Here is a 25,154-nt window from a genome sequence, read left to right as displayed (position 1 = left end):
ACAGAAAAGGGGAGAGGGCAGGAGGCAAACCAAGACACCAACGAAGAAGAAACTGAAAAAAAAAAGCACATTTTTTGTAATTATAAAGAAAAATTATAGCGAGATTCTAACCCTGTTACACAAGGACATTAACTTGGTTAAATAAAATGTATAGAAATCTACAGTCTTTCCCAAAATAATGTTCTGATTTCGCCCACACAAAGATAAATAAACATGGCTCATTTTACAAAGACAGGGCATCTAACGCTAACAAAACAAACATGAAGTGACAAAATTTTACCATGCTCTTTTAAAACCGATCCAAGCCCTGTTAACACGACGTTTCATCTGAAAACTCAGTGAAAAAATCTGCATTTACACGAAAATGCCGAGAGACTGAAAACACTGTAGTGAGCATGCCAGGCCTATAGGTGGTGCTATAACTGTCTTGTCCAGAAGCAGTTTTTGGGAAATATCCACTGAAGTACATCTGGTGTTTTGGTGAATGCTAAGAGCAGAAGTGGAGCAATAGATACACATTTTGTTGAAGGCAGTCAGCAGATTCAGCAGATTGAGGAACTTACACGACAACGGTTTTTCGAAACGGTGTTTCAGCCGACCTAAAGCGCAAACTTTTGAAAACGGCCACCAGGGTGGGATTTTTCTGAAACGCTGTCGTGTAAACAGTAAGCCGGCATTTTTAGTGGAAACGCTGACATCACACTCCGCCTCGCGCGAGTGCACACAACAGGACAACAGTACCGTTGTTACACTCATCATGGTCTACCGAGTTGTGCTTGTGCTGCTGAATCTGCTGAATCTGTGACTGTCTTTAACAAAATGAGCATCTGTTGCTCCACTTCTGCTCTTAGCATTCACCAACAAACCAGATGATCGGCCAACTCTGCTTCACTGGAGATCTCCCCAAAGTGGCTTCTGGACAGGACAGTTAGAGCACCACCTACAGGCCTGGCATGCTTACTACAGCATTTTCCCTGTAAACACAGAATTTTTCACTGAGTTTTCACTGCGTTTTAGTGTTTTCAGATGAAACTTCGTCGTGTAAACGGGCCTGAGCAGCACAAGCACAACAAGGTAGTTCTCGATGATTGTAACAACGGTACTGTTGGACTATTGTATGTGCTAACGCGGAGTGTGACGTGAGCGTTTCCTTTGAAAACAGCAACTTATTTTTTACATGGCGATGGTGGCGGCAGCATTTCAGAAATATTCCATTCTAGAGGACGTTTTCAAGTTTTTGTTTTAGGTTGGTTATAACCAACCCGAGGATGAAATGCAACAAAACTTTTGCGTTTCATCCTAAAACATTATTGTGTAAACGGATTCTTAAAAATCTAAAATTTGAAAATTTGTAAGAAAACTTTAGGGTGGGCCTGGGACCCTTGAGACCACCCATAATGCCACCCCTGCCATGCACCATGTTTTCTCTGCACACAGCTCCAATCTGATATTAGCAGATTTTTTGGCTCTGTGTGTGTGTGTGTGAGTGTGTGTGTGTGTGTGTGTGTGTGTGTGTGTGTGTGTGTGTGTGTGTGTGTGTGTGTGTGTGTGTGTGTGTGTGTGTGTGTGTGCTTTATGTAAATTTCAGTACAGTTTGTGCTTGATTTGTAGCGTTAGCTCAGACACAAGTATAGTAAGAACAAATACTGACACATTCACTGCTAACACACACACACACACACACACACACACACACACACACACACAGTCCTGAGGATATTCAGGAAGCTGTTTTTGTCTCTTGTTTTTCTTTCTTTCCTCTTCCTCCCACATCCCTCCCTCCTCTCCTCGGTTTTTTCCTTGAAAGTGCCGTGCACGCGCACAGTAGGCTGTTATTAAAGGGGCGGACTTGTAGGCGCGGTCCCGCGCGCAGCCGCTGGTGGTTTTGACTGTCACATAAAAGTGCGCGTCCCACCGGCCGACCGGCGGATCTCTGCCTCTGCTCCCTGACGGACTGGACCGGAACCAGCGGCGGTGAGAGGGTACTGAAGAAAAGCTTTTAATCAAATACTGATTTTTGGAGAAGTTAAAGTCTGACGTGAGAGATCTTTACTGCTGTTTTTATGTTCTCACCAGAAAGCAGGTTGGCTCAGATAAGACAGGCAGGCTTGACAAGTTAGAGTTGTAGAAGTATGTAATGGTGTTAAAGTTGCTGTTTGTGTGTTTTGTTCTTGTGCCTTGTTGGCTTTTGTGCTCCGAGTTGCTGTTTTGTGAAACTCGACATCCATTGTTTCTCTCCCCTGCAGGGAAAACACGTGAGATCAGCGGACATCCACTGCTGACATCACCCACACTCACAGGTATGAGCGCAAAAATGAGTAAAACTGTGATAAAAACTTTGAGTTGTTGTATTTCCAAAGTGCCAGCCTGCTGTGATCATGTGCTTTTCGTACATGTAGTACCTTGCTTGCTTGCAGGGGCCGCATGGAGCCCATTTTACATTCAAACAGAATGCAAATAATCCCATTTCCTTTCTAATTGTGTCTCCTGCAGCAGGATGACCCCCTCCTCCCCCTCCTGTTCACAGCTTACCAATGTATCTGCATCTGCTAGTGCTGCTGGATGGCTGCATTACGCACACCCCCTCTTTAATTTAAAATCATTTTATTATTTATCTGTTGATCACTTTATGTGGTTTTAATGGTGTTTTTATCTTCCCTCAAACCCTTTTCTGTTCATGCATTGCTGTGCCCAAGAAATCCATCCTCTAGCCTCCACCTTCTCGTGGCCTGCCTTGCGTGGGATGGAGAGATTTGATGCCACTTGGCAACAGTAGCCTGTGTAAAAAAAAAAAGTGTGGCATTATATTCAGACATGGGGGATTCGATCTTCAACTGCTGTTATGTCCCACCCCACCCCCCAGGCGACGGAGAGCCCCCCAGGTCCAGGCGCGCAGACATGACCTCCCACATCTCCTCTGACAAGCGCTTCCTCATCTTCTTCGACTTCGATGAGACCATCGTGGATGAAACCAGCGATGACATGGTGGTGCAGGCCGCCCCCGGGCAGCACCTCCCGGGCTGGCTGAAGGACACCTACCAGCCGGGCCGCTACAACGAGTACATGCAGCGCGTCCTGGCCTACCTGGCGGAGCAGGGAGTGACGGAGAGCGACATCCGCAGCGTGATGGAGAAGATGCCCGCCACCCCCGGCATGCTCACGCTCTTCCAGTTCCTGCGCACGCGCCCACAGACAGACTTTGAGGTGGTGCTCCTTTCAGATGCGAACACCTTCTTCATCGAGTCCTGGCTGCGGCGCGCAGGGGCCCGCCAGCTCTTCCACAGGATCTTCACCAACCCTGCCACTTTCAACAAAGACGGCCGGCTCGTGATGCGGCCCTTCCACTCCCACGACTGCCCGCGATGCCCTGACAACATGTGCAAGCAGGTGGTGGTGCGGGACTACGTGGCACGCAGGACGCAGGAGAGGGGCCGGCCCTACCAGAGGGTCTTCTATGTGGGGGATGGAGCCAACGACTTCTGCCCGGCGCTCTCCCTCGGGCCCCGGGATGTGGCTTTCCCGCGGAGGGACTTCCCCATGCACCGGCTGATCACAGAGACCCACGAGGCCATGCCTGGGGACTTCAAAGCGGTCACGGTGCCGTGGGTGAGCGCGGAGGAAGTGATACAGAGGCTGAGGAAGCATGTGTCAGAGTAGGGGCCACACACAGAGCAAAAGGGGGGTCATGGGGACTTTTAGGTGGATTCTCAGGTAACTTGCCCAAAATTAAAAATCCTCAAGGCAATAAAATAATCTGTCCCTCCAGCCTGCACGTGCCTTCAGAGGTCAGGGTTTACCATCAGCTGCAGGTTAATGATTATGGACCCTGCAGTTCTCCTTGACCCTGCTTGTTTAAACTGATATGTTTGATAAATCTGTATAGGATAAGATTATTGTATAGTTAGTTTTCCTCTTTGCTGTAGCATGAGAATCAGTGCGAGTACTTTAAAAGCAGAACTTAAAATGCTATAAACTGTTATAACCAATGATTGGTGACTTTTTAAATAACAAGTGTGTTTCCCTCAAACTGCACTTTAAAGATATGACATTTTAATCTCAGTAAATAGAACCAGACTAACACTGCCATCTAATGGTGGAGTTTTTTAATAATCTACATTATTTTGATCAAGAGGGTTCTCTGAGTATGTTTTGTTGAGATAAATGTGTAAACTTTGTTGTTGTTGGATTGTGTTTGTTTGTCCTCTGTGTCTGTCAGTCTGTTGTGTCTTTGCCGTGTGGGCCTGGCCTACACGAGAAATCAAACACCAGCAGGAATAAAGCCATCAACTGAAACCCGGCCTGTGTCTGATTTCATCTCCCACTCTCAGGAATATCCCTAACCATAATAAGAGGTTACACAAAAACATCTCTTTGATAACATTCATAAAGGCTGTCAGTGTGAAAAACAATATTTTGTAGCTGAAACATAAATACTCTCACCCATAACTGAACTTTACAGATGGAAAGATAGAAATATCCAGGCTTAAACATGAATTTAGTTACTATTTACTAATAGAACTCAATTTTAAAGTAATATGTACGGAAGCGTATTGCATTCACTTGAAAAAAAAAACAACTCAGGTTTTTCAGAGTAATTTATTCTTCGGTTTGTTTTTTGTGGTAATATTTTTTTTTTACTGATTAATACTTTTTTATTGGTTTGTTTTTGGTTATAATTATTTCTGTTTTTATGAGTAATTTTTTTGTGGTAATTGATTTTGTTTTCCTGATTAATATTTTTTTATTGCTTTGTTTTTTGTTACAATTATTTCTGTTTTTATGAGAATTTCATTTCTGTTTTCAGATTACTTTTTTCCTGTTTTTCAGAGTAATTTTCTCCTGAGGAATCGAGATAGGCTACTTAAAAATCCTGCGAGAACCTCAACCTGCTGTTTTTCGTGGTCATTTTTTCCTCCTGTTTTTAGGAGTAATTTTTTTTCTCCTGAAGTATCGAGCTACTTCGAAATCCTGTGAGAACCTCCAACCTGCAGAGGACTCCCATGGATGTGTGGTGGCTCCTGTGTCCCACACAGATTAGAGATCCTGTTGGAAAGCCGGTATTCCGTGAAACAGGAAAAAATCTGAAAACAAAACAAAACAAAAATTACTCATAAAAACAGAAATAATTATAACAAAAAACAAACCAATAAAAAATATTAATCAGAAAAAAACAAAATTAATTACCACAAAAAACAAACAGAAGAATAAATTACTCTGAAAAACCTGTTTTTTTTTTTTCTTCAACTGAATGCAATACGCTTCTGTAAATATGTATAATTTTTGGCTATTTCATAGTTAATAAATTGTTTTGATAAATCAATCTTTATTTTTACTGCGCCAAATCACAGCAGATGTTATCCCAAGACCCTTTCTAAAAACATCAGCAGATCTTGACCTGCTAACCTATATTTTCAAAAGACACCTTAAGACAAGATAAGGAGTTTTAACTCATACATCAATATCAAAGAATCTTTAAATTTTAATTTCCAATATGTATTCTTGTAGTAGTGCACACAGACAGTTTTGGGTGTTTCACGCCCCCTAGTGGTCAAAACTTATCACTACAGTTGTTATGCCTTTTCTAAGTGTGTATGTAACATGTTTTGACACCTGTGAGGGCTTTTTTAGATAGGTGTGTACCTTTCCAAGTCGTGTTGATTTTGGCCACAGGTTAGCTCTAGTCAAGGTGTCGAAACATCTCAGTAATGATCAGAAGGCATCTGAGAGAAACTTCAAGTGCATACAAGAAATATGAATACAGTGTACTGACCTTTTCATGTACTGTTGGCATCATTAAAAACATTTTAAAAAGGAGTTTAACTGGCCGTAGCATTATGCTGCTACAAAACAAAGCTAGCCATTAAATAAAAGTGTTACTTCGAGACTTTAAGGATGTCTTGTTGGGTAAAGTTAATCTTATTTATTTAGTGACAGAAAACTGTTTTATTAACTTGCTGCGGGTGCATTAACGAAGGTTACATGAGGGGGGGAGTAGTGAGCACAGATGAGCGCTTCTCGAACAGTAGAAGAAGAAAGTCAGCGGTGGCATCTCGTGCGCATGGCGGCACTTATAAACTATTTACCTCCCAAATAAAACCGTTTTTACTTTGTTATAAAGTAAAATTTACTTTTTGCATCTACACAAAACACAGGTAAGTGTTTTTGTTGCATGAAATTGTGAGTTTTCTTCCGTTAGCTGTTGTTAGCAGTGTGATAAACAACGACGTTGCTGAAACGTCATTCATTTCTCATAGCGTTAGCTTGTTAGCATGCTAGTTTTTGTCGTTTCGTGACTTTCAAACCAAAGTGTGTACACATACAGTCAAATTTAAGTCTATTACTTGTTGCAAATGTCTGATATTGCTGGGAAAAGAGCATTATTAGTGTGTGTTACGCTCATACTCAAAGTTAGCATATGCTACATAGCATCACTTATCGGTATTATAGGAAGAAAGCTGAATCCAGAGCAACAATTATGTGTTTGTTTACCTATGATATTTTATATATTTATTACTTAAGGGACTATTTATATTATTGAACAGATATTTTACCATTTGTTGCATTGTATCAGAGTTAGCTGAAAGCTTGTTTACACCTGCACCCTCTTTGCAGGTCATAACTCTTCAAAGAATGTTAAAGCTACATTATAGTGACACTGACCCTCGACTTATTCATATAAAAGCTTCACATAATGATGAAACAGATTAAGATCAATGTAATAGTCATTAACACAGTATCTCCTCTTAGTTATCTTCCAAATGGAGGCTGATCTGTACGACGAGTTTGGCAACTACATTGGTCCAGAGCTGGACTCTGACGATGATGATGAAGACCTGGATGCAGAGGACAGAGATGTAGATGAGGTACTCTTTAAAACCAGTCTGAACATTTATTGCAACCTTGAATGTTAAGTTACTACAGTAGCAACTTTTCCTTGTGCAGGGTGATGATGATGATGAAGATGAACCTGCTGATGCTGATGACGACGTCCCGGGTATGGAGGTGGTCCTGCATGAGGATAAGAAGTATTATCCTACAGCAGAGGAGGTTTATGGTCCGGAAGTGGAAACTATCGTGCAAGAGGAGGACACACAACCGCTAACAGGTAAGATGCAAAAAAGTACAGGACATGAATTTTATTCTAGCGTTTAGTTTAGTTTATTAGTTTATTTCGATTATATTTAAAAGTATACCAACCAAAGCGACACCACTGAAAACCAGGTCGACCGAAAAAGGTTTAGGCTGAAGCTACTTAGCTTATATGTGCCTAACCTTCTTACTGTACAACATTTATACCAGAGCAAAACAAAAAACAACACAATCTCCTTCCTTCCCCTCTTCCCCTTTTCTTATTTTCTTTTTTTATTCCCCTTCTTTCTCCTCTCTCTTTTTTCTTCCTTCCTTCCCTTCCCTTTCCTCTCTTACCCCTCTTCCCCCTCCTTCATCCTCCCCTTTCCCTAGCTCCTTTCTTTCTTCTTCTTCTCCCATATCTTCCCTTTTCTCCTATTTTCACAGTCCTTTTCCTTATCTCTTCCCTTTTCTTTCTTCCGTCTTTGTTTCCCTTTTCTTCCCTTCTCCTTTCCTTTCCTTCACTCCACCCTCCCCTTCGTGAAATCAATCCAAACTATATTTCTTACACATAAGTGTAAGATACACTAGATAATACACTGTATTTTAAAGTAACTGACATTTTTACTTTCCTTAATAAACTCAGGCAAACTGTTCCATGGTTTCACCCCACAGACCAAAATACACATGCTTTTCAGAGTAGTACATACAGTAGGTTGTTTAAATTTAAATTTGCCTCTCAAATCATGTCCTCCTACTCTCACACACTATTTGTGCAGTTTTGAATTCAACTGTATCCATGATCTTCAATGTCTGGAGATTTAGAAACAGTTAATTCGTGTGATCACGATAACCTACAGTGCAGAGTTCATTGTTAGAAAGATGTGTGAAGTCATAAGGTGAACACACAGACACTTTTTTTTCTTTCCCCTCCAGAGCCCATCATCAAGCCTGTGAAAAACAGGCAGTTCACTCTGATGGAGCAGGAGTTACCAGCCACTGTTTACGACATGGAGTAAGTTATCTGTATTAATCTTTGTCACAGATCTTTCTCAGATGGTGTCGGCTGAGTTTTCAGATCACATCAGGTATTTAGATCTGTTCACTGTGTGTTGTTAAAGCAGCCTCATGCTTCCTCTCTCCTGGCAGATTTCTTGCTGATCTGATGGATGGCACCGAGTTGATCCGTAATGTCACCCTGTGTGGTCACCTTCACCACGGCAAGGTTAGATAGAGTCCACCTTCTGGCTTCTTCCAGCTGCTTCTGTGGCATTTACCCAAAGAGAACATGTGCTGCTCAGCCATGAAAAAAACTGAAGGATAAAAATATTTCTAGAGCATGTTTATGCAACATTTATTAAACTGTGACTCTGATCTGTGTTTTTTTTTACTCTGTTCAGACCTGTTTTGTGGACTGCCTGATCGAACAGACGCATCCAGAAATCAGGAAGAGAGATGATGTGGATGTGAGTGTTTATTCTCACAGATATTCAATTCATGAGCCTGAATTTGTGTAAACAGTGTGAGAAACTAACATGAATTTCTGACTTTTTCAGCTGCGATACACAGACATACTTTTCACAGAGCAAGAGGTGAGTCATTTGGTTTAAGTGTGACCTAAAAAACATTTAAATACTGATGTATAAGAATGTCATGACCTTGTAAACTCTTCCTTATGCCTTTTCCATAGAGAGGGGTTGGTATAAAGAGCACACCTGTCACAATGGTCCTGCCAGACTCCAGAGGCAAATCCTACCTCTTCAACATCATGGATACACCAGGTATTGTGTGCCAGTTTTAAAGTGATACTCGGGGATGGAACAAGTTGGGTCCTATCACAAGGTTTAGGGCAGAAATTACCCCTACAGCAGTGTTTTGGTGCAGCACAAGCCCAGAGCGCTCGCACCAAACACCCCCTCCCTGCTCCTCTGCCAGTTTCCTCTGCACTCAGACGGGGCCATATTTTACTTTACCAAATACACAAATAAACGGACTCCCACCAAAAAAATCTGATATGGGTCTGCATTCACGCTTTATTTAGAGAATTTTCAGCGCGTTACTTTCACTCAAAAACACCGCTAAATAAGGCTCTAGTTCTCATCGTGTCTCTTCGTCCTGGCAGACTACCTGCGTTTGTTTATATCTGGCACGCTGTGCGCACGTGGACTGATACACGAAGTGAGTGTCTCGTAGCTAGCTGTGGCTCTGCAGCGGAGGTAGCGCCGTTTTACGCCACGATGAGAACTAGAGCCTTAATTAGCGGTGTTTTTGTGTGAAAGTAACACGCTGAAAATTCTCTAAATAAAGATATCAGATTTTTTCGGTGGGAGTTTATTATTTGTGTTTTTGGTCAAGTAAAATATGGCCCCGTCTGAGTGCAGAGGAAACCAGCAGAGGAGCAGGGAGGGGGTGTTTGGTGCGAGCGCTCTGGGCTTCTGCTGCACAAAAACACTGCTGTAGGGGTAATTTCTGCCCTAAACCTTGTGATAGGACCCAACTTGTTCCATCCCGGAGTATCACTTTAAACTCTTTGACAGAATTGTATGTTAAATCTTGCATAGTGCAAAGTGTGTAAACCTTGTCTACCTCTGTCTCCCAAGGCCATGTAAACTTCTCCGACGAGGTCACATCCAGCATCCGGATCTCGGATGGTGTCGTCCTCTTCATTGACGCAGCAGAAGGAGTGAGTTTTTCGAGTCCTGTCCTCTCTTTTCTCTGTTTTCTCAGCGCAGATCTGCATCCTAACCTGTGTGTTTCTCTGCCCAGGTGATGCTGAACACGGAGCGTCTGATCAAACATGCAGTACAGGAGAGGATGGCCATCACCATCTGCATCAACAAGATCGACCGTCTCATTGTGGAGCTCAAACTGCCTCCAACAGATGCTTATTATAAACTGCGTCACATTGTGGATGAGGTCAACGGTTTGCTCAGGTAATAGAAAAGAAAAAACGATCTCATGTTGTGTTGTGTTTCAGGTTTCAGTCAGATATAAAATGAAACACTTCTCATGATTTGTTGCTTCTCATCCTCTCAGTACGTACTCCACGGATGAGAACTTGGTGGTTTCTCCTCTGCTTGGAAACGTCTGCTTCGCCAGCTCTCAGTACAGCATCTGTTTCACTCTGGGGTCTTTTGCAAAGATCTACTCCGACACCTATGGTAAGTAGGCGGCTCATCCCTCGGTCACTTTAGTCTCACTACAAATACTTATTATCTCACTGACTCCTTTGTTCGTCTCTTCAGGCGACATCAACTATAACGAGTTTTCCAAGAGACTTTGGGGAGACATTTACTTCAACCCCAAAACGTGAGTGCCTTATTCGAATTCCTATAAAATGCTGCTGTAACATGCTAAGCTAACGTCATCTTTAAAACTTTTCCATCCTCTAGTCGTAAGTTCACCAAGAAAGCTCCCAGCAGTAACTCTCAGCGTAGCTTCGTGGAGTTTGTCCTGGAGCCTCTCTACAAGATCCTCTCACAGGTTGGACAAAAACAGACAAACACAGCAGGCTCAGCAGGCTCTGGCTCTGAATTAATGTGAGTGATCATTTCCTGAATCTTCTTGGTTTGTAGGTGGTCGGAGATGTGGACACGTCTCTTCCCAGAGTTCTGGACGAGCTGGGGATCCACCTGACGAAAGAGGAGCTGAAACTGAACATCAGACCGCTGCTGAGGCTCGTCTGTAACCGCTTCTTTGGGGAGTTCACCGGTACGCCTTTGATTTCTAGATGTTGTTACCAGCTTGTTTATTTTTTGTATCCACCAAGGAGGCTATGTTTTTTGGAGAGTTTGTCTGTCTGTGAAAAGCATAACTCAAAAACTAACAAACAGATCTTGGTGCAATTTTCAGGAAATGTTCAAAATGGGATAAGGAAAAAGTGAATACGTTTTGGAGGTGATCTGGATCACTGTCTGGACCCAGATCTTTTTTAAAGGATTCTTTATCATTGTGAGATAGGGCCGTTTTCACCATATGTGTATATAACTCCACCATAAATGGTCAGGTTGCGCTGCAAATTTATACAAGACAAGGTCACCATCATTTCTGACAGATGTAAAAGTACGATCCAGATCCTGGCAAAATTCTGGATACTAAGACCTGGATTAGAGCCCGACCGATATGGGATTTTTGGGCCCGATACTGGGGGCAAAAAGAAGCCGATATATGATATATCGACTGATATCCGATATACTGATATTGGCTGATATATATAATAAATTCATTGATGTACACAGGATAAATACTGTACCTGAACACCAATTATTTCTAGCTATTGAAAAGTTTCATTTTCCAATTAATGCATGGGACTAAACTAGATTTTAAAGGGGACATATCATGCTGATCCCTGAATTAATACTTACATATAAAATAATAAAGTTGAGAACAAGACCTTTCACCCCCTGAATTTTCAAAAAATGAGATATTGTATTTTTTCTGATATCCTAGAACGAGATTTGATGCCTCTGAAAATAGGTCATTGACATTTGGCCGCTAGATTTCAACCTTCGTGACAACACGAGGATCCTTTCTTTTTACTGGAGTAATCTGATAAAACAGCTCCTCCTCTGTGATGCCAGTTAGTCACACAACCGCCACGGAGGGATACACCCACCAAGAGCCGAGCATAAACGTATAAACTATACATGTTACAGTACCGGTTTGACTCACCACACTGAAGCGTCCTGAGATGATCTGTGTGGAGGTGGATTTTCTTCCTCCTGAGCTGCAGAACTGTCCGGGTCTGACTCGGGGTCCAATACAAAAGGACGTATCCTACACTCTGACATTTTATTAGTGCTATCAATGCCTTACGGTGAAGTTTTGGCAAACAGCAAACTCGCTCGGTCTGCTCCATTCAATGTGGCGATTTTGTAAATACTGCCATGCTGTAAAAACCGCCCCCTGGCTTTACCCCCTCCGCCCCTCTGATAGAACTGACCAATCAGAGCACAAAGGGCTGTGACGTTGCGAGGTTACTGGAGGTCATTCTCCAAACGGAGCGTTTCAACGAGATCTTCAGAATGGTCTAAAATGAGGATATTGAGAACACTGTTGTGGGGAAATGAAGGAACTAAATGACTTGTACTGAGGGCAGAAATGCTTTACAGGCATCCTAGTCTGGCATAGTGAAAAGGAGAAACAAGCATGTCCCCTTTAAAGTAACAATGTAGCTGCTTTCAAAACATCCAGTAAATACAATTACATAAAAATACATTGAAACATTTTCAAAAATGTATTTCAACGAAGACAAAAACTTGTGAATTTATAAGCCCAGGTTAATCCTGCATGGCATTATGAAGTTACACGTTGTGTAGTAGCCTTATATTAATTAACACAGGAGCACGAGCGACAGAATCTCAGAGGAGCATTTTGGCCAATGTTGATTAATCGATGAAAGGCTATTATCAGCCCGATTAATCGGCCAGCTCGATTAATCAGTCATATAATTTTCAACACTGTCAGGCAACAAATTATAAACCTGCAACGAACACCAAATTGTAGCAGACAGTCTGCTGAAAGAGAGTATAACATTAAAGTAGGTATATTTGTGAACAATGTGTGAAATTAGTATGATAAGACTTCTTCAAAGTATGAAGAGGTTTTATTTCTTCTTGTAATGTGACTACTTCTGTTTTTAATTGAATAGGAAGAAGAAGAAAAAAACACTCTTTGCAAATATATGTGAAGTTAAACATGAGTCTCTCCTCTGCAGGTTTTGTGGACATGTGTGTCCAACATGTACCATCACCTCAAGAGGGCGCTAAGAACAAGATAGAGCACACATACACCGGAGGTCTGGACTCAGATCTCGGGGAAGCCATGGCAGAGTGTGACCCTGAGGTGAGTATAATGTCAGAGCTTTAACTTTAAGCTGGTGATAAGTTTTAATTAAGACACCAGGCTGCTTTGATTGGCCTCAGATAAAGAAGTTTAGACAACGCTGAGCATCCATCACAGTTTCCAGGTGGTTTGGAAGTTTTTCTGCACCGTGCTTGAAGCTGGTCGTGTAATTTTAGGGAGGGATGTCAGCTTCCAGTGGTAAGACTTTCCTGCCCTAATTCCTCTTATCTCTCCCTCCTGCTCACCTCAGGGTCCTTTGATGTGCCACACCACTAAGATGTACAGCACAGAGGATGGGGTTCAGTTTCATGCGTTTGGCCGCGTGCTGAGCGGGACCATCCAGGCCGGTCAGCCCGTCAAGGTTTTAGGAGAGAACTACACCCTGGAAGATGAAGAGGACTCTCAGGTCTGCACTGTGGGCCGGCTCTGGATTTCTGTGGCCAGGTGAGCTTGAGAGTGAGTAAGTTTGAGAGCCACACTTTTTAAATCTCCACATTTTAAATCTTACTTTCCAACCGCTCTTTAAGATACCAAATCGAAGTGAACAGAGTGCCGGCTGGAAACTGGGTGCTCATTGAAGGCTGCGACCAGCCCATCGTCAAAACCGCCACAATCACGGAGCCCAGAGGAAACGAGGAGGTGAAGCACGAGACACAACCGCTATTTAGATCTTCAAAAGTTCAGATGAATAACAACAAAACTAAACATGTTCCGTTTCCTTAATCAGGCTCAGATTTTCAGACCACTCAAGTTCAACACAGCTTCAGTCATAAAGATCGCCGTGGAGCCGGTCAACCCGTCAGAGCTGCCCAAGATGCTGGACGGACTGAGGAAGGTCAACAAGAGTTATCCATCCCTCACCACAAAGGTAAGAAACCACAGAAATACAGAACAACGCAGCATTAACAGCGCTGCTCAACTGGAAAATGATTTGCAAACAGTATTAATAAATTAAAATCCCTGCAGCTTGAGTTAATAAACCACTAAACAAGAGGGATTAGACACACAAGGTTACACAGCACAACAGCTTAGAGGCCTGCAGGAACGATTTCCCAGAAAATACGACAAAGTTTCCTGAGGGAAGGAAAAATATGTTCAGAAACAACATCAGCTGCTGGATTTGTTCATAATTTAATGTGTGTGTTCGTGTGTGTGTGTTTTTCAGGTGGAGGAATCTGGAGAGCACGTCATCCTGGGGACAGGAGAGCTCTACCTGGACTGTGTCATGCACGACCTGCGCAAGATGTACTCAGAGATAGACATCAAGGTAACTCCCATCATTTAGTTTTTAATTATTAATCGTCGACATCTTTTCATTTTGTTTCTTGTTATGACCAAAGACTAAAAAAAATGGACGTCCGCTTGCTCGGCTTGAATTGAGGTCGCCACAAAAACTGTTCCCCCTGGTGGCTGGCTGCAGTATAGGTTAAAAAATTGGACTCTCCAGTCATTCCAGATGAGCTGTGGTCAAACTTTAAAAAATATTACACCTGGTAGAAATGTTTCTTATGTCCCATTGTTGTGGTGATTTGAAGATATTATTTGGCTACCTTGTATTCGAGTCCTCTTTTTTCTGAAAAGTTTCATTTTATTAGTTAAAAGAGGTTAAAAACAAGGCTTTACGTAACGTTTAACGATGATTGACAGATGCCGTTCTCTTGTATTTTTTGGGGGGGATTGTAAACTCTGTCAGAAGGGAGAGCAAAGAAAAAAATTGGACTCTTGAAAGAGGAGAGTTATTTTGGATGGAGGTATTTTGGCTTCAAAAGCGTACAATGGAAAATGGCAAAGCCACGCTGTCCACTCTTTATAGAGGGATTATTTATCAACAACAGCAACTTGGGTGCAGAAGCACTGCAGAGTAGAATGGTTTTTGACCGATGTGGAAGAGTAAACCACCAAAAACATTTTTTTTAACTTTATGTCATCACTTTGACGGACGGCAAAATGCTCCCAGGTTTGTGAAATAGTAGTGAGTGGACAGAAGACATCAGCAAGTGGACAGATATAAGGTGGACAGACGTTTTTAGCAGAGAAACCCAGCGTGTACCCAGAGAGGAAACACAACTCTCTCTTGATGCTCATGACTGCATTCTGTGGACACTTATCAGACTGTGACAAACCAGGACGTAAACATCGTTTCATAATTTTCCCTAATTTTACTTTGGTCATAAAATCTGTTTCTGGAAATGATAATTTATAGGTTCACTCATTATTTACTGTCCATATTGAGTCCATGTTTGGTCAGAACCTCAGCTCCAAACCAAATTTTTCATTAAATAAACAAAGTCAAATCTGTATTTTGAGTATCAGCCGTTATTATTGCTTGTTTGCAGTCAAACCTGGTTAACTGAGGTTGGATAAAGAATACACATTTTATTACACACACGCAGACGTCGCTGGTGTATCAGTGTAAAGTGTGACCCTGTTAACTGGTGACTCTCGGCTGTTAATCACAGCGGCTGAAAGTCACCAGTAGCATGGTCGCTATTAACGCTGAAACACCGGTTGCTCTGTAACAGTCGAAATTTGACAGAAGTTGCCTCTATTGTGTAGTATTGTTTTTGACAGCTGTCCACAGAAAAATTGTACATTTTTACGCTGCTAACAGGTTGAATTTAGTGTTCAAAAAACGCTAACTCGCCTGAATGAACGGAGCTAAACGCTACTTCCGCGGTCAAGATGCGTGCAAATTTTTATAATGATGTAGACTGATAATCCCTCTATACAGTCAATGGTTATGGCAGAGTTTTTCAGTTGTGATTTGAAGAAGAAAATGTTAAAAACAAACTTTAAACCACACATAATCAGAGGCTACTTTGGTTAATCCACCTGTTCATCTTCTCCCACAGGTCGCCGACCCTGTCGTTACTTTCTGTGAAACTGTTGTAGAGACGTCATCACTTAAGTGCTTCGCTGAAACACCAAACAAAAAGTGAGTTTTAACATCATAACTGCTAATAATTTTGTCTCCTTTTGCTTCTTTTCTGACAGTAGTCTAAACTTGCTGCTCAGAGTTTCTGATTTCTGGCATGAAGTGATTTTTTTCCCTTCAGTTTTTCCTCTCAGAGAGTTAAATTTATTCACAGTTTGGAGATTTATTTTAGAGTCAGCCTTCCCTCTGGCCCGTGTGTCTCCTGAGCTCAGACCAAGTGATTGACGGCTGTGTGATGTGATTGACAGGAACAAGATTACCATGATCGCCGAGCCGCTGGAGAAGGGTCTGGCTGAGGACATCGAGAACGAGGTGGTGCAGATCACATGGAACAGGTGAGATAGTGAAGACACGTATCTATGGTTTGTTTTTTGTTAAATTTCAGTTTATCGTCAGCACTACTTTCTCTAAAAGTGCTGCAAACTGTCAGAAGATGAGTCTGAATGTCCCACTTTGACCCTTTTCATGCAGACAGAAGCCGTTTTTCTGCGATGTCACTTTGGACAAAGCGTTAAAAACGATAAAACATGGAGGCAATGTTCTGTCCTGATGTCGTCTTCGTACAGAGTTTAGATTTAGATGTCAGAGATTTAAGTAAAGGACAGCCTTCGTGTGTGTGCGAGTTGAAGCCCTCCTCAGTGTATTGATCAGTCCACTCACGGTAATTGGATCATGCACTTAAAGCATGCATGAATTCCCATCGCCGTGACGTGGCGAGCGGGCCATGAGTGTGTGTTTCGCTCCAGAACGGCTTCCTGTCAGTCCGGACTCATCCGTCTCAGGCCATCTGGACCCAGCGGTGCCAGCATGGAGCAACAGTGCCAGAGAAGTGACATACTTCACACACCATTAAACTAAACCTTCGCTCCACTCCTCCTCTTCCATTAACCCCCACGCCCCGCCATCGACCAATCTCCTTAATGATCCAGCTGACATAATGTAAGTAAGTCCTTTAAACTCGCAGCGACTTTTTTTTTTTCATCACTACAGGAAGAAGCTGGGAGAGTTCTTCCAGACCAAGTACGACTGGGATCTGTTGGCTGCCAGGTCCATCTGGGCCTTCGGGCCGGACACCACAGGACCCAACATCCTGGTTGATGATACGCTGCCGTCTGAGGTGAGTTCAGATAACAGAAAAGTGGGGACTTTAATGCTGCTCTAAATAATCAGTATTTTTGAAGTGAGCTCATGTTTTTTTGTATCTTTGTTTCTGCGCTGTAGGTCGACAAGGCGCTGCTGGGCTCGGTCAAAGACAGCATCGTTCAGGGCTTCCAGTGGGGCACCAGAGAGGGGCCTTTGTGTGACGAGCGTAAGTTCTCTGGCTTAGGCCCGGGACCAGAGTCAATAAATCTATTATTCATAGAAATAAATGAAAGAAACTCAATAATGTTGCTGGCCTCAATATATCTCAATGTGCATGAATGTTTGATTTCCGAGACCAGGGGTCTGCAACCTTCACTTTTATAAAAGCCGTTTAGCCTCAGCTCATCTGGATTTAAGTCATCCAGGAGCCCAAAAATATACATACAACTATACAAAGTAAAAATCTAGTGAAGGATTTTCAAAACAAGAATGTTTTTGTGTTGATCAAATTGAACATTAAATGTCTTAGTTTTTGATTCAAGAAATTTGCAAATATTTTTTCAAAAAATGAAAAATTTGTAATGTGGTAAACTTTTTTCATTAACTAAATTTATGAAATTTGAAGATGTTGCAAAATTTTTCAAAATTTGGGTTTTTTTTTTAAAAAATGAAATTAAAAATTGGGGAAAATGTGCAAAAAAAATTCCATAAAATTACAAATGAAGGATCAAAAAATATTATTTAAAAAATGTCTTAGTTTTCCAAAAAAATGAATTTTTTTTATTAGAAAAAAGTAATTTAAAAAATTGCTAAAATTTGCAGAAATTAAAAACAAAATAAAAATTTTTTCAAAAACTTTAAAAAAAAAAGGATAATCTCCAAAAATTGGGATGTTCTTTTCTGGTTTAAAAAAAAATGTTAAAAAATATTGATAAATTGCAAAAAATTGCAGAAATGATTAAAAAATTTAAATTTGCAAAAAATAAAAAAAATTGTCAAGTCTCCAAAAATTTGGGCCGTTTTTTTGCGAGAATGAAAAAATACAAAAATTCATACCCCCAAAATTTGCAAAATTTCAAAATATTTGCAAACATCTAAAAGAATAAAATAGAAAAAGTGCAGTTTTTGACTGAGAGTCAATTTTATTTATGTATTTATTTTTTTATTGTTAAAGATATTTTTAAGTTATCGGTATTTTAGTTACTCGAGAAAAAATACTAATGAGGAATAAAAGATTATTGCATATTAAAGGGTGTATTGAACTGTTATCATATCTTATTGTTATGTCAGTGGTTTATTTGGTCCCAAAATCCTTAATGATATTGTTTATTGCCAATAAGTGTGGGAAAATTTATTGTCCTGAAAATTTTTTATTAGTCCAGCCCTACTTTCGCTTTATCCTAGAAACACTTGAGGATTTTTCATTTGTTTTCTCTTCTGAAGCTATTCCTGCTCGAGTTTCCTCTTCCTGTTCATGTTCAGTAACCGTCATTTCCTGTCTTGCTTCCTCAGCTATAAGGAATGTAAAGTTTAAGATCCTGGACGCCGTCATCGCTCAGGAGCCGCTGCACAGAGGAGGAGGCCAGGTCATCCCCACCGCCAGGAGAGTGGTGTACTCTGCTTTCCTGATGGTGAGATCACAGCCCCCACCTCACCTCCCCCCACTCCATCTTATTCCCCTCATCTGCCATTAGCTCCTCCAGACTTTCTTTCATCCTCACTTTCTCTAATGTTCCATTAACGTGATTACGCTCGGGGATTTCGCTGACGTGCGTTCTTTTTAATTGTGATGTGATAACATTCCTCATTTTTTGGCTTCTGTCCTCGTTGTCTTTGGCCGTGTCGCCCCTCACATCATAACTCTTGGGGTCAGACGTACATGGACGGGGCACGCTCTGTGTCTTTGGGCTTTTGTCCTCAGTTAATGTTTGATCTCTGTGTCACAGGCCACTCCCAGGCTGATGGAGCCGTATTACTTTGTGGAGGTTCAGGCTCCGGCTGATTGTGTGTCTGCTGTGTACACGGTGCTGGCTCGGAGGAGGTTGGTAGAAACATCATTTTCACCCAAATTCAAAGCACCAATCGTTTCTCTTTTAGTTTTTAAACCCTGTTTGTGTTCATCATCCATCAGAGGTCATGTGACCCAGGACGCCCCGATCCCAGGGTCTCCTCTCTACACCATCAAGGCGTTTATCCCTGCGATCGACTCCTTCGGCTTTGAGACGGACCTGCGAACGCACACGCAGGGACAGGCCTTCGCTCTGTCCGTCTTCCACCACTGGCAGGTACAAAAAGCCTCCGCCGACCGCCACATCCACCAAACCGTGGCAGCTCGTGCAGCAGAGTGACCGACCTCGTGCTCACGTCTGCCACTTCAGATAAGCAGCCTTTGATGTGGAGCGTTGAGTCATTAAGTTTTCGGTGTAACATGGCCGTGTGTGTGTGTGTGACGCGTGTTAGTGTCTGCACTCTGCAGAGCTGTGTCAGGAGAAATTAACTCCGTTTAGAAGAGATGAATAGTTTACAGCAGAAGGAGGAGTTCTGCAAATATTTAATGTGTTTGATGCTCCTCACAGATTTCTTATCCCCAGGAGGTGAGAGTACAAGTGTTCAACAAGAAACATGAATTATTTATTCACACGCTGTCTACACACCACGTAGAGATGTATTACAGGCGTGGATCACTCCTGTGGGAGCTCACAGTAAATGTTTAAACGCAGCCATCAGTGTGATTCATTCCCCGCCAAACTTCAGCGAGACTTTAAAGCAGACGGTGGGCTCTTTATTTTAATTCCCCGTCATTTTGACAAACAGAGTCGTCAAAATAAACAATGATCCTTCATTTAAAAAATCAACGTTGATACCAATGAATGATATCTATAAGCATGTCATCACAAAAGCAACTCAAATACAACCTGTAACGTTAATTATGCAGGGTAGTTTTATTGTTTATGGGCAGAAAGAGAAAATCATAGACATAAGAAAATTTTAAAAATGATGCCGACCCTCCTGTCTAAAGCCTTGTAGAGTAAAATATCGCTCTCAAAGCAGGCAGAACCCACTTTTTATAGTTTAACAGAAAAAAACTCAAAGCTGTTTTCAGGATAAGTGTGAAGTCAAGTTTTTTTGCCACCTTTTTTTGTGTTCGATTCGCCTGAGCTGAAACTTTTCTCTTGGGCTTTAAAGTGGAAGCTCGTTTTGGCGGTTATGAAGTGAGAGATCAGCGTCGTGTTACGTGTCTTTGCCCCAGACTGTGACTTCTGGCGTCTGTTTGGATTTAATGGAGGCCGAAGCCCTGTTTTGCTGTTACACTACAGACTGGAAGGACCGCTGCTGCTTCATGAAGCGTTTCACCCAGTGAAGAAACAAACAGTCAACGCAACTCATAGAAAGACGGGTTTCCAGATTCTGCTCAAACCCGCTTCACTGGGAGGAAATCCTGGAGCATGCGGTCCTGGGCCCGTATCCACAAAGCTTCTCAGAGTCCTCTCAACTTAGCCTTAAAAAATCCTAGCAAGCAGTGTTAGCTTAAGAGTGATTCAGGAAGCTTCTGATAGCAACTCTGAGCAAGGAGGAGACAGAAACTTTGATCTTAGTGAGCAGGCGTGGTTAACCCCGTTGCTAGGTATAACGCAGTCTCCTGAAAGCTGTGATTGGTTGGTACAAAAAGGGGAAAAGATGTAGGGATGGGTACCAAATAAGGTACTATTACAGGTACTGACTGAAAAGTACCGGGTACCAATTCAGGTAAACCCAAAAGGTACGATGTTTAGGTACCTGAATGCATCCTTGTGACAGTGAAGGAGTGGAAGAGGAGATTTTCTGTGCTGGACTTAACATAGCTTTGCAAATTTATAGATTAGATATGTTAAATTGGATTTTTTTTATATTTGATAATTAAGCAAATTGATATTTTTTACCAAATAAATTGAAAAAAGTACAGAAAAATGGTGCCATTAAGTACCGATACCGATTGCCAGGTATCGGGCATCTGTACCGTATCGTTTCAAATGTGAAAGGTACCATCCCTATAAAAATGCTCCGTGCTTCTTATTAGGAATGGACAGTAAAACCAACGGATCACATAACTCAGACTGTATTCAGAAATGTATCATAGTGACATTAGTTTTATATCATGATGATAAAACTGAGCTAAATTAAATTAATAGTAACTCAGCTTCAAAATGTTTGAACCTACCTCATTCACACACCGATTATACTGATTTGTTTATTTTTCCGTGTACTGTCCATGCTGCTACTCAATGTGTTCGGTTTAAATGATGACGCAGACTCAGCTGTCAGTACTTCCTGTGATTGCTGGCGTCCTTCTACAAAGCGGTTTGGTTTGTCAGAACGACCAAAACGACAAACAACATGGATAAAAAGAACTAGACAGAGGAGCCTGCTGTCGGCTCAGCTCAGGGAGGAGAATATAAGAGTACTGAGAGGGGACTTGGGTCTTGATGTCACGGCACAAGGGAAGAGGCAGACTTGGGAGATCCTTGTCCAACACACCAATGTGTCGCTACCTTTCCTCGTGAGTGTGAGACGTCGCTGGAACGTGCTGCGATCGCAAACTAGAGCGGAGATTACAGCATAAAGTGAAGTCGTTCTTAAACAGTTTTGTGGGCTACAGCTTAGGGTATAACATCGGTTTCTCAGGTGGCAGAAACTGTGTTTAGCATGTTGGGAAAGTCCGACACCAGTATTGGTGTTCAGTTTGAAGCTTCTTAAAAGTCCTCCTCCCTCCTCTTAACAGTTTTTTAATCTTAGGAGCTCTCTGAAGACTCAAGACGCTTTGTGAATGACTTTTATCTCATAAAGGGAAAATTCTAAGAAAAATCTTGAAATCTGAGGAAATCTAAGATTTTTCTAGGCAGTCTCAGAGTTGTAGACGTCACAGATGCACCCTAAGGCATCATCTGCATAGATCTTAAGTCAGCAACAATCCGTGACAACATGACAACGTAATACCTAATTAATTCTGCATGCTCGCCACCATCTGGACAGGAGGTCAACTGCAGGTGCCATATGTGATTGCAACGTTCAGATTTTTCTATCATTGCTCAAAAAATTCTGTCAAAGACAGAGAGTAATCGGTTAAAGAGAGATCTTCCTTTTCTCCACCTCGTGGCCCAGCTTCAACCGTCTCTCGTCTCAGACTTTGATGAGTTTTATCAACACTCTGAGTTCCCGCTCGCGCGTATCGATTCATCTGCCCCAGAAAATCCGAAGCATCAGATTTCCTGGTGTCGTTCTCATTAGATCAACAGGCCCGAGCGTTCCTCCTCATTAGTCAGATGAGGTGCTGCCAGTATTGGCATGCTAACAGCTCAGTGTGAAGCTGCTGTTGTTAGCAGCCCTCATCCATCTGTTGATTGGGCTTCAGCCACTCTATTGATTATTTTCTTTCCTTTTCCTTCGCTTTAATCTTTCCCTGAGGCTGAGATCGTCTTCTTAACCCAACTCCTGCCAGCAGCTTTCCAGAAAGGCTCCTCCACTCCTCCTCCTTCTCTCCTCCTCTTCCTCTTCTTCTTCTGTCCTTCTTTGCGTTACGCTGAATGCATCATATATCCACATCAGTGACATCACTGAAGGTCACACGACGAGCTGCTTAAGATAATGGATTTCATGAATCATTTTAAAAGCCGGGAACACAAACTTCTTCTGCCGACACTGCACTGACGCATCGCCTGTCGCTCCTGCGTCGCTCTGATGGACGCAGTCCTGACTCAGGAGGAACGGGACAGACCTGCAACCCCGTCAGATATTTGGTGAAAGGTCGGAGGCGCTGTTAGAGGTGTCAGCTGAAAATATGACCTCTTTAATCTGTGACCACAGCTTTTGCTTTAACTTGATTTTGAATTTCAGATCGTTCCCGGTGATCCTCTGGACAAGAGCATCGTGATCAGACCGCTTGAGCCACAACCTGCGCCCCACCTGGCCCGAGAGTTCATGATCAAGACCCGCAGACGCAAGGTGAGCATTCGACCTTCTTCTTACGTCCTCACAGCTGATAAAAACCCTCCTTGTTAGTCACAGCTTCTTCTTCTTTGTTGTTTTTCAGGGTCTGAGCGAGGATGTGAGTATCAGCAAGTTCTTCGACGATCCTATGTTGTTGGAGCTGGCCAAACAGGACGTGGTGTTGAACTACCCCATGTGAGACCGCAACAAGTCGCTCAACAGAAAAACACACGTTTGGGATTAAATCAAGATTCAGAAACTGCAGTTTTAGATTCATCCTAACATTTTTTAACGATCCAAGCAGTTTGTTCTCTCTTGAGGGGAAAGTACTTGTCAAATATCTCGTCTCTTTTCTGTGTTTTTATTTTTTACGTGTATAAATGAGCTGTTTTTTCCGTAGGAGATAATTTGGATGTCATTGTTTTGGTGTTATCCTGAATAAAAGAATTCTTTGTAATCCTCGAGAAATTATTTTTCAGGCTGTGAAAGACGCCAACAGTGAAGCGTTTGTTAAAATCTGAGCTTCGCTAAGGGTTTGAGTGATCCGCGTGTCTGTTCAGGCCGTGTGTGGGCGCTGACTGATGGACAGACCGCAGGATCGTCGGAGGCAGGCGGAGAGGAAGCAAAGGTCAGAGGTCGCATATTGGAAGGAAATGAGGAAGGAGACGTGATGCAGCGTGTCAAAGATGACAGATGTCGCTAATGCAACAAAACTCATGCTGAGGATTCAAAGTTTGCTCTTTCCTCGCCCCGTCCGTCACTCTGGGAATCTTCAGGACATCTCGAAAGCACACCTCAGAGCCACCTGAGAAGAAGAAGCTGTGGTCAGATTTAGTCAGCAGGAAAAGTCAAAGGATGAGAGATTAACAGCGGCAGAATCAAAGCAAAGGTTTTTCTTTTTGGGGTGAAGCAGAATGTGAAAACAAAGGGTCGGAGAAAACAGATTATTGAGGTTTTTGTCGTCCCTGGTGGAAGGAAGGATGGCTCCCTCATAGGTCGCCCCCCGACAAACATCCCAGAAGTGTCAAAGACAGAAAAAGTGAAATTTGGCTGGAGCTGCTTTGACATTTGGAGTGAATGTCAGCCCTCGACCGGTTCCTCTTATTTTTAACAGACGTGGGAAGACGCTGATGAGGATGCTGTGCCCTTTCGAAACGCTCAGGGGAAGGAGGGAAAGACGTCGAGGAACAATTAAAGAATTAAAGCGTGGACCCTCACGCTCTGATGGCGTGAGTCGGGGTCGTGCCTCGCCCCGGGTGCTGGGGTGGACAGCAGCAGCAGAACTCAAGGCCCCGCAGCGATCCGAACAATCTGTGGTCCCTGCGCTAAATATAGACAGGAGCCTCAGTAAAGTCCCGGCTTTGGGCTCCTGAAAGTCCGACCTTTTCCCTCCATCTGCTCCCCACCACCTCCTCCTTTCCCCTCCACTCTCACCTCTCCTCCATCTCCTCCTGTCGCTCTCTGCGCAGACACACCGCTCCAGCTCCGTCATGTGTCCGTGACTCAATCACGCTTGTCTCTTTCCTCTCGCCCGAGGAGCGTCCAGCCTCAAGCTGCAGGCCGCAGGGTTCACTCAGACGGTCTGTGGAGTCAGGGCCTTTTCTTATTTCTGATACCCGCTAACAGTCTGATGGGTAACGAGGAGAGTGGAGACGGCTTCCTGACGATGTCCTAAAACACTCAAGTGGTGATGGCTGCCAAAAGAAAACTCATGTTTATTATTATTTTTATTATTATTAGTAGTAGTAGTATTGTTATAGTTAAAATTAATATTTTTAGTTAATAATAATAACTTAATTTGTATAGCACTTTTAAAAACAGAGTTTACAAATTGCTTCAAAAAACACCCGGACTTAAAAGCAAGTAACTCAAGCTTCAGCACAAAGAAAACAAAACAAAAGGCTTCGTTTTATATGACATACAAATCCAGACAGTACAAGATCCATGCAATATGAAATGGGAGCATGGGTAACAAAATAAAAGCTAAAAACATCAAACTGCAGGAAAAATAAAAGGCAATAAAAAAGGGATTGAGAGCAGAAAACAGGACAGAAAATATAAAAAGACAAAGTTTGTAAAGAATAATTAAAATGTTAAAATAATAATAACAGTGATGATAAAACAATGAGCAAGAAATAAAACAGTAAAAATGTTTAACTAAAGTAAGAAATAAAAGAGATAACAGATAAGATAAAGGTTAAAAAAAAGTATCACATAAAAGCAAGTTCGGCATATCCAACAACTTGTTGGAAAATTATCA

At 42.3% G+C, this 25,154-nt stretch overlaps 2 protein-coding genes across 4 annotated transcripts; both read left to right on the top strand.

Moving 5' to 3' along the window:
- The first annotated feature begins 1,792 nt into the window (after positions 1-1,792).
- On the top strand, positions 1,793-4,283 carry phospho1 (phosphoethanolamine/phosphocholine phosphatase 1). 3 transcript variants are annotated; one of them, XM_074696390.1, is made up of 3 exons: positions 1,793-1,982; positions 2,247-2,300; positions 2,697-4,283. In XM_074696390.1, the coding sequence occupies exon 3, from the start codon at positions 2,815-2,817 to the stop codon at positions 3,655-3,657; it is 843 nt and encodes a 280-aa protein (XP_074552491.1). In that variant the 5' UTR covers positions 1,793-1,982; positions 2,247-2,300; positions 2,697-2,814; the 3' UTR covers positions 3,658-4,283. The 3 variants fall into 3 exon arrangements, with proteins under 3 accessions (XP_074552491.1, XP_074552492.1, XP_074552493.1); XM_074696391.1 differs by having other exon boundaries at positions 1,820-1,982; positions 2,864-4,283; XM_074696392.1 differs by having other exon boundaries at positions 1,846-1,974; positions 2,864-4,283.
- A 1,712-nt stretch (positions 4,284-5,995) lies between these two features.
- eftud2 (elongation factor Tu GTP binding domain containing 2) lies at positions 5,996-23,351 on the top strand. Its single transcript, XM_074696857.1, has 28 exons — positions 5,996-6,152; positions 6,748-6,863; positions 6,943-7,105; positions 8,005-8,083; positions 8,218-8,293; positions 8,469-8,534; positions 8,625-8,660; positions 8,759-8,849; positions 9,669-9,751; positions 9,835-10,001; positions 10,105-10,229; positions 10,314-10,377; positions 10,461-10,551; positions 10,644-10,779; positions 12,785-12,912; positions 13,163-13,356; positions 13,440-13,551; positions 13,640-13,780; positions 14,078-14,179; positions 15,765-15,847; positions 16,096-16,182; positions 16,838-16,964; positions 17,069-17,156; positions 18,443-18,561; positions 18,877-18,971; positions 19,062-19,215; positions 22,802-22,909; positions 22,998-23,351. Exons 2-28 carry the CDS (start codon positions 6,759-6,761, stop codon positions 23,091-23,093), a joined length of 2,916 nt encoding a protein of 971 aa, XP_074552958.1. The 5' UTR covers positions 5,996-6,152; positions 6,748-6,758; the 3' UTR covers positions 23,094-23,351.
- Positions 23,352-25,154: the final 1,803 nt, after the last annotated feature.

This window comes from Halichoeres trimaculatus, unplaced genomic scaffold (genome assembly GCF_033239565.1).
Source record: "Halichoeres trimaculatus isolate MK-OKI-2021-1 unplaced genomic scaffold, fHalTri1.1 fHalTri1_scaffold_20, whole genome shotgun sequence".
Classification (NCBI taxonomy): domain Eukaryota; kingdom Metazoa; phylum Chordata; class Actinopteri; order Labriformes; family Labridae; genus Halichoeres; species Halichoeres trimaculatus.
Note: the sequence above shows the minus strand (reverse complement) of the source record. Positions and strands in the feature narration are given on the sequence as shown.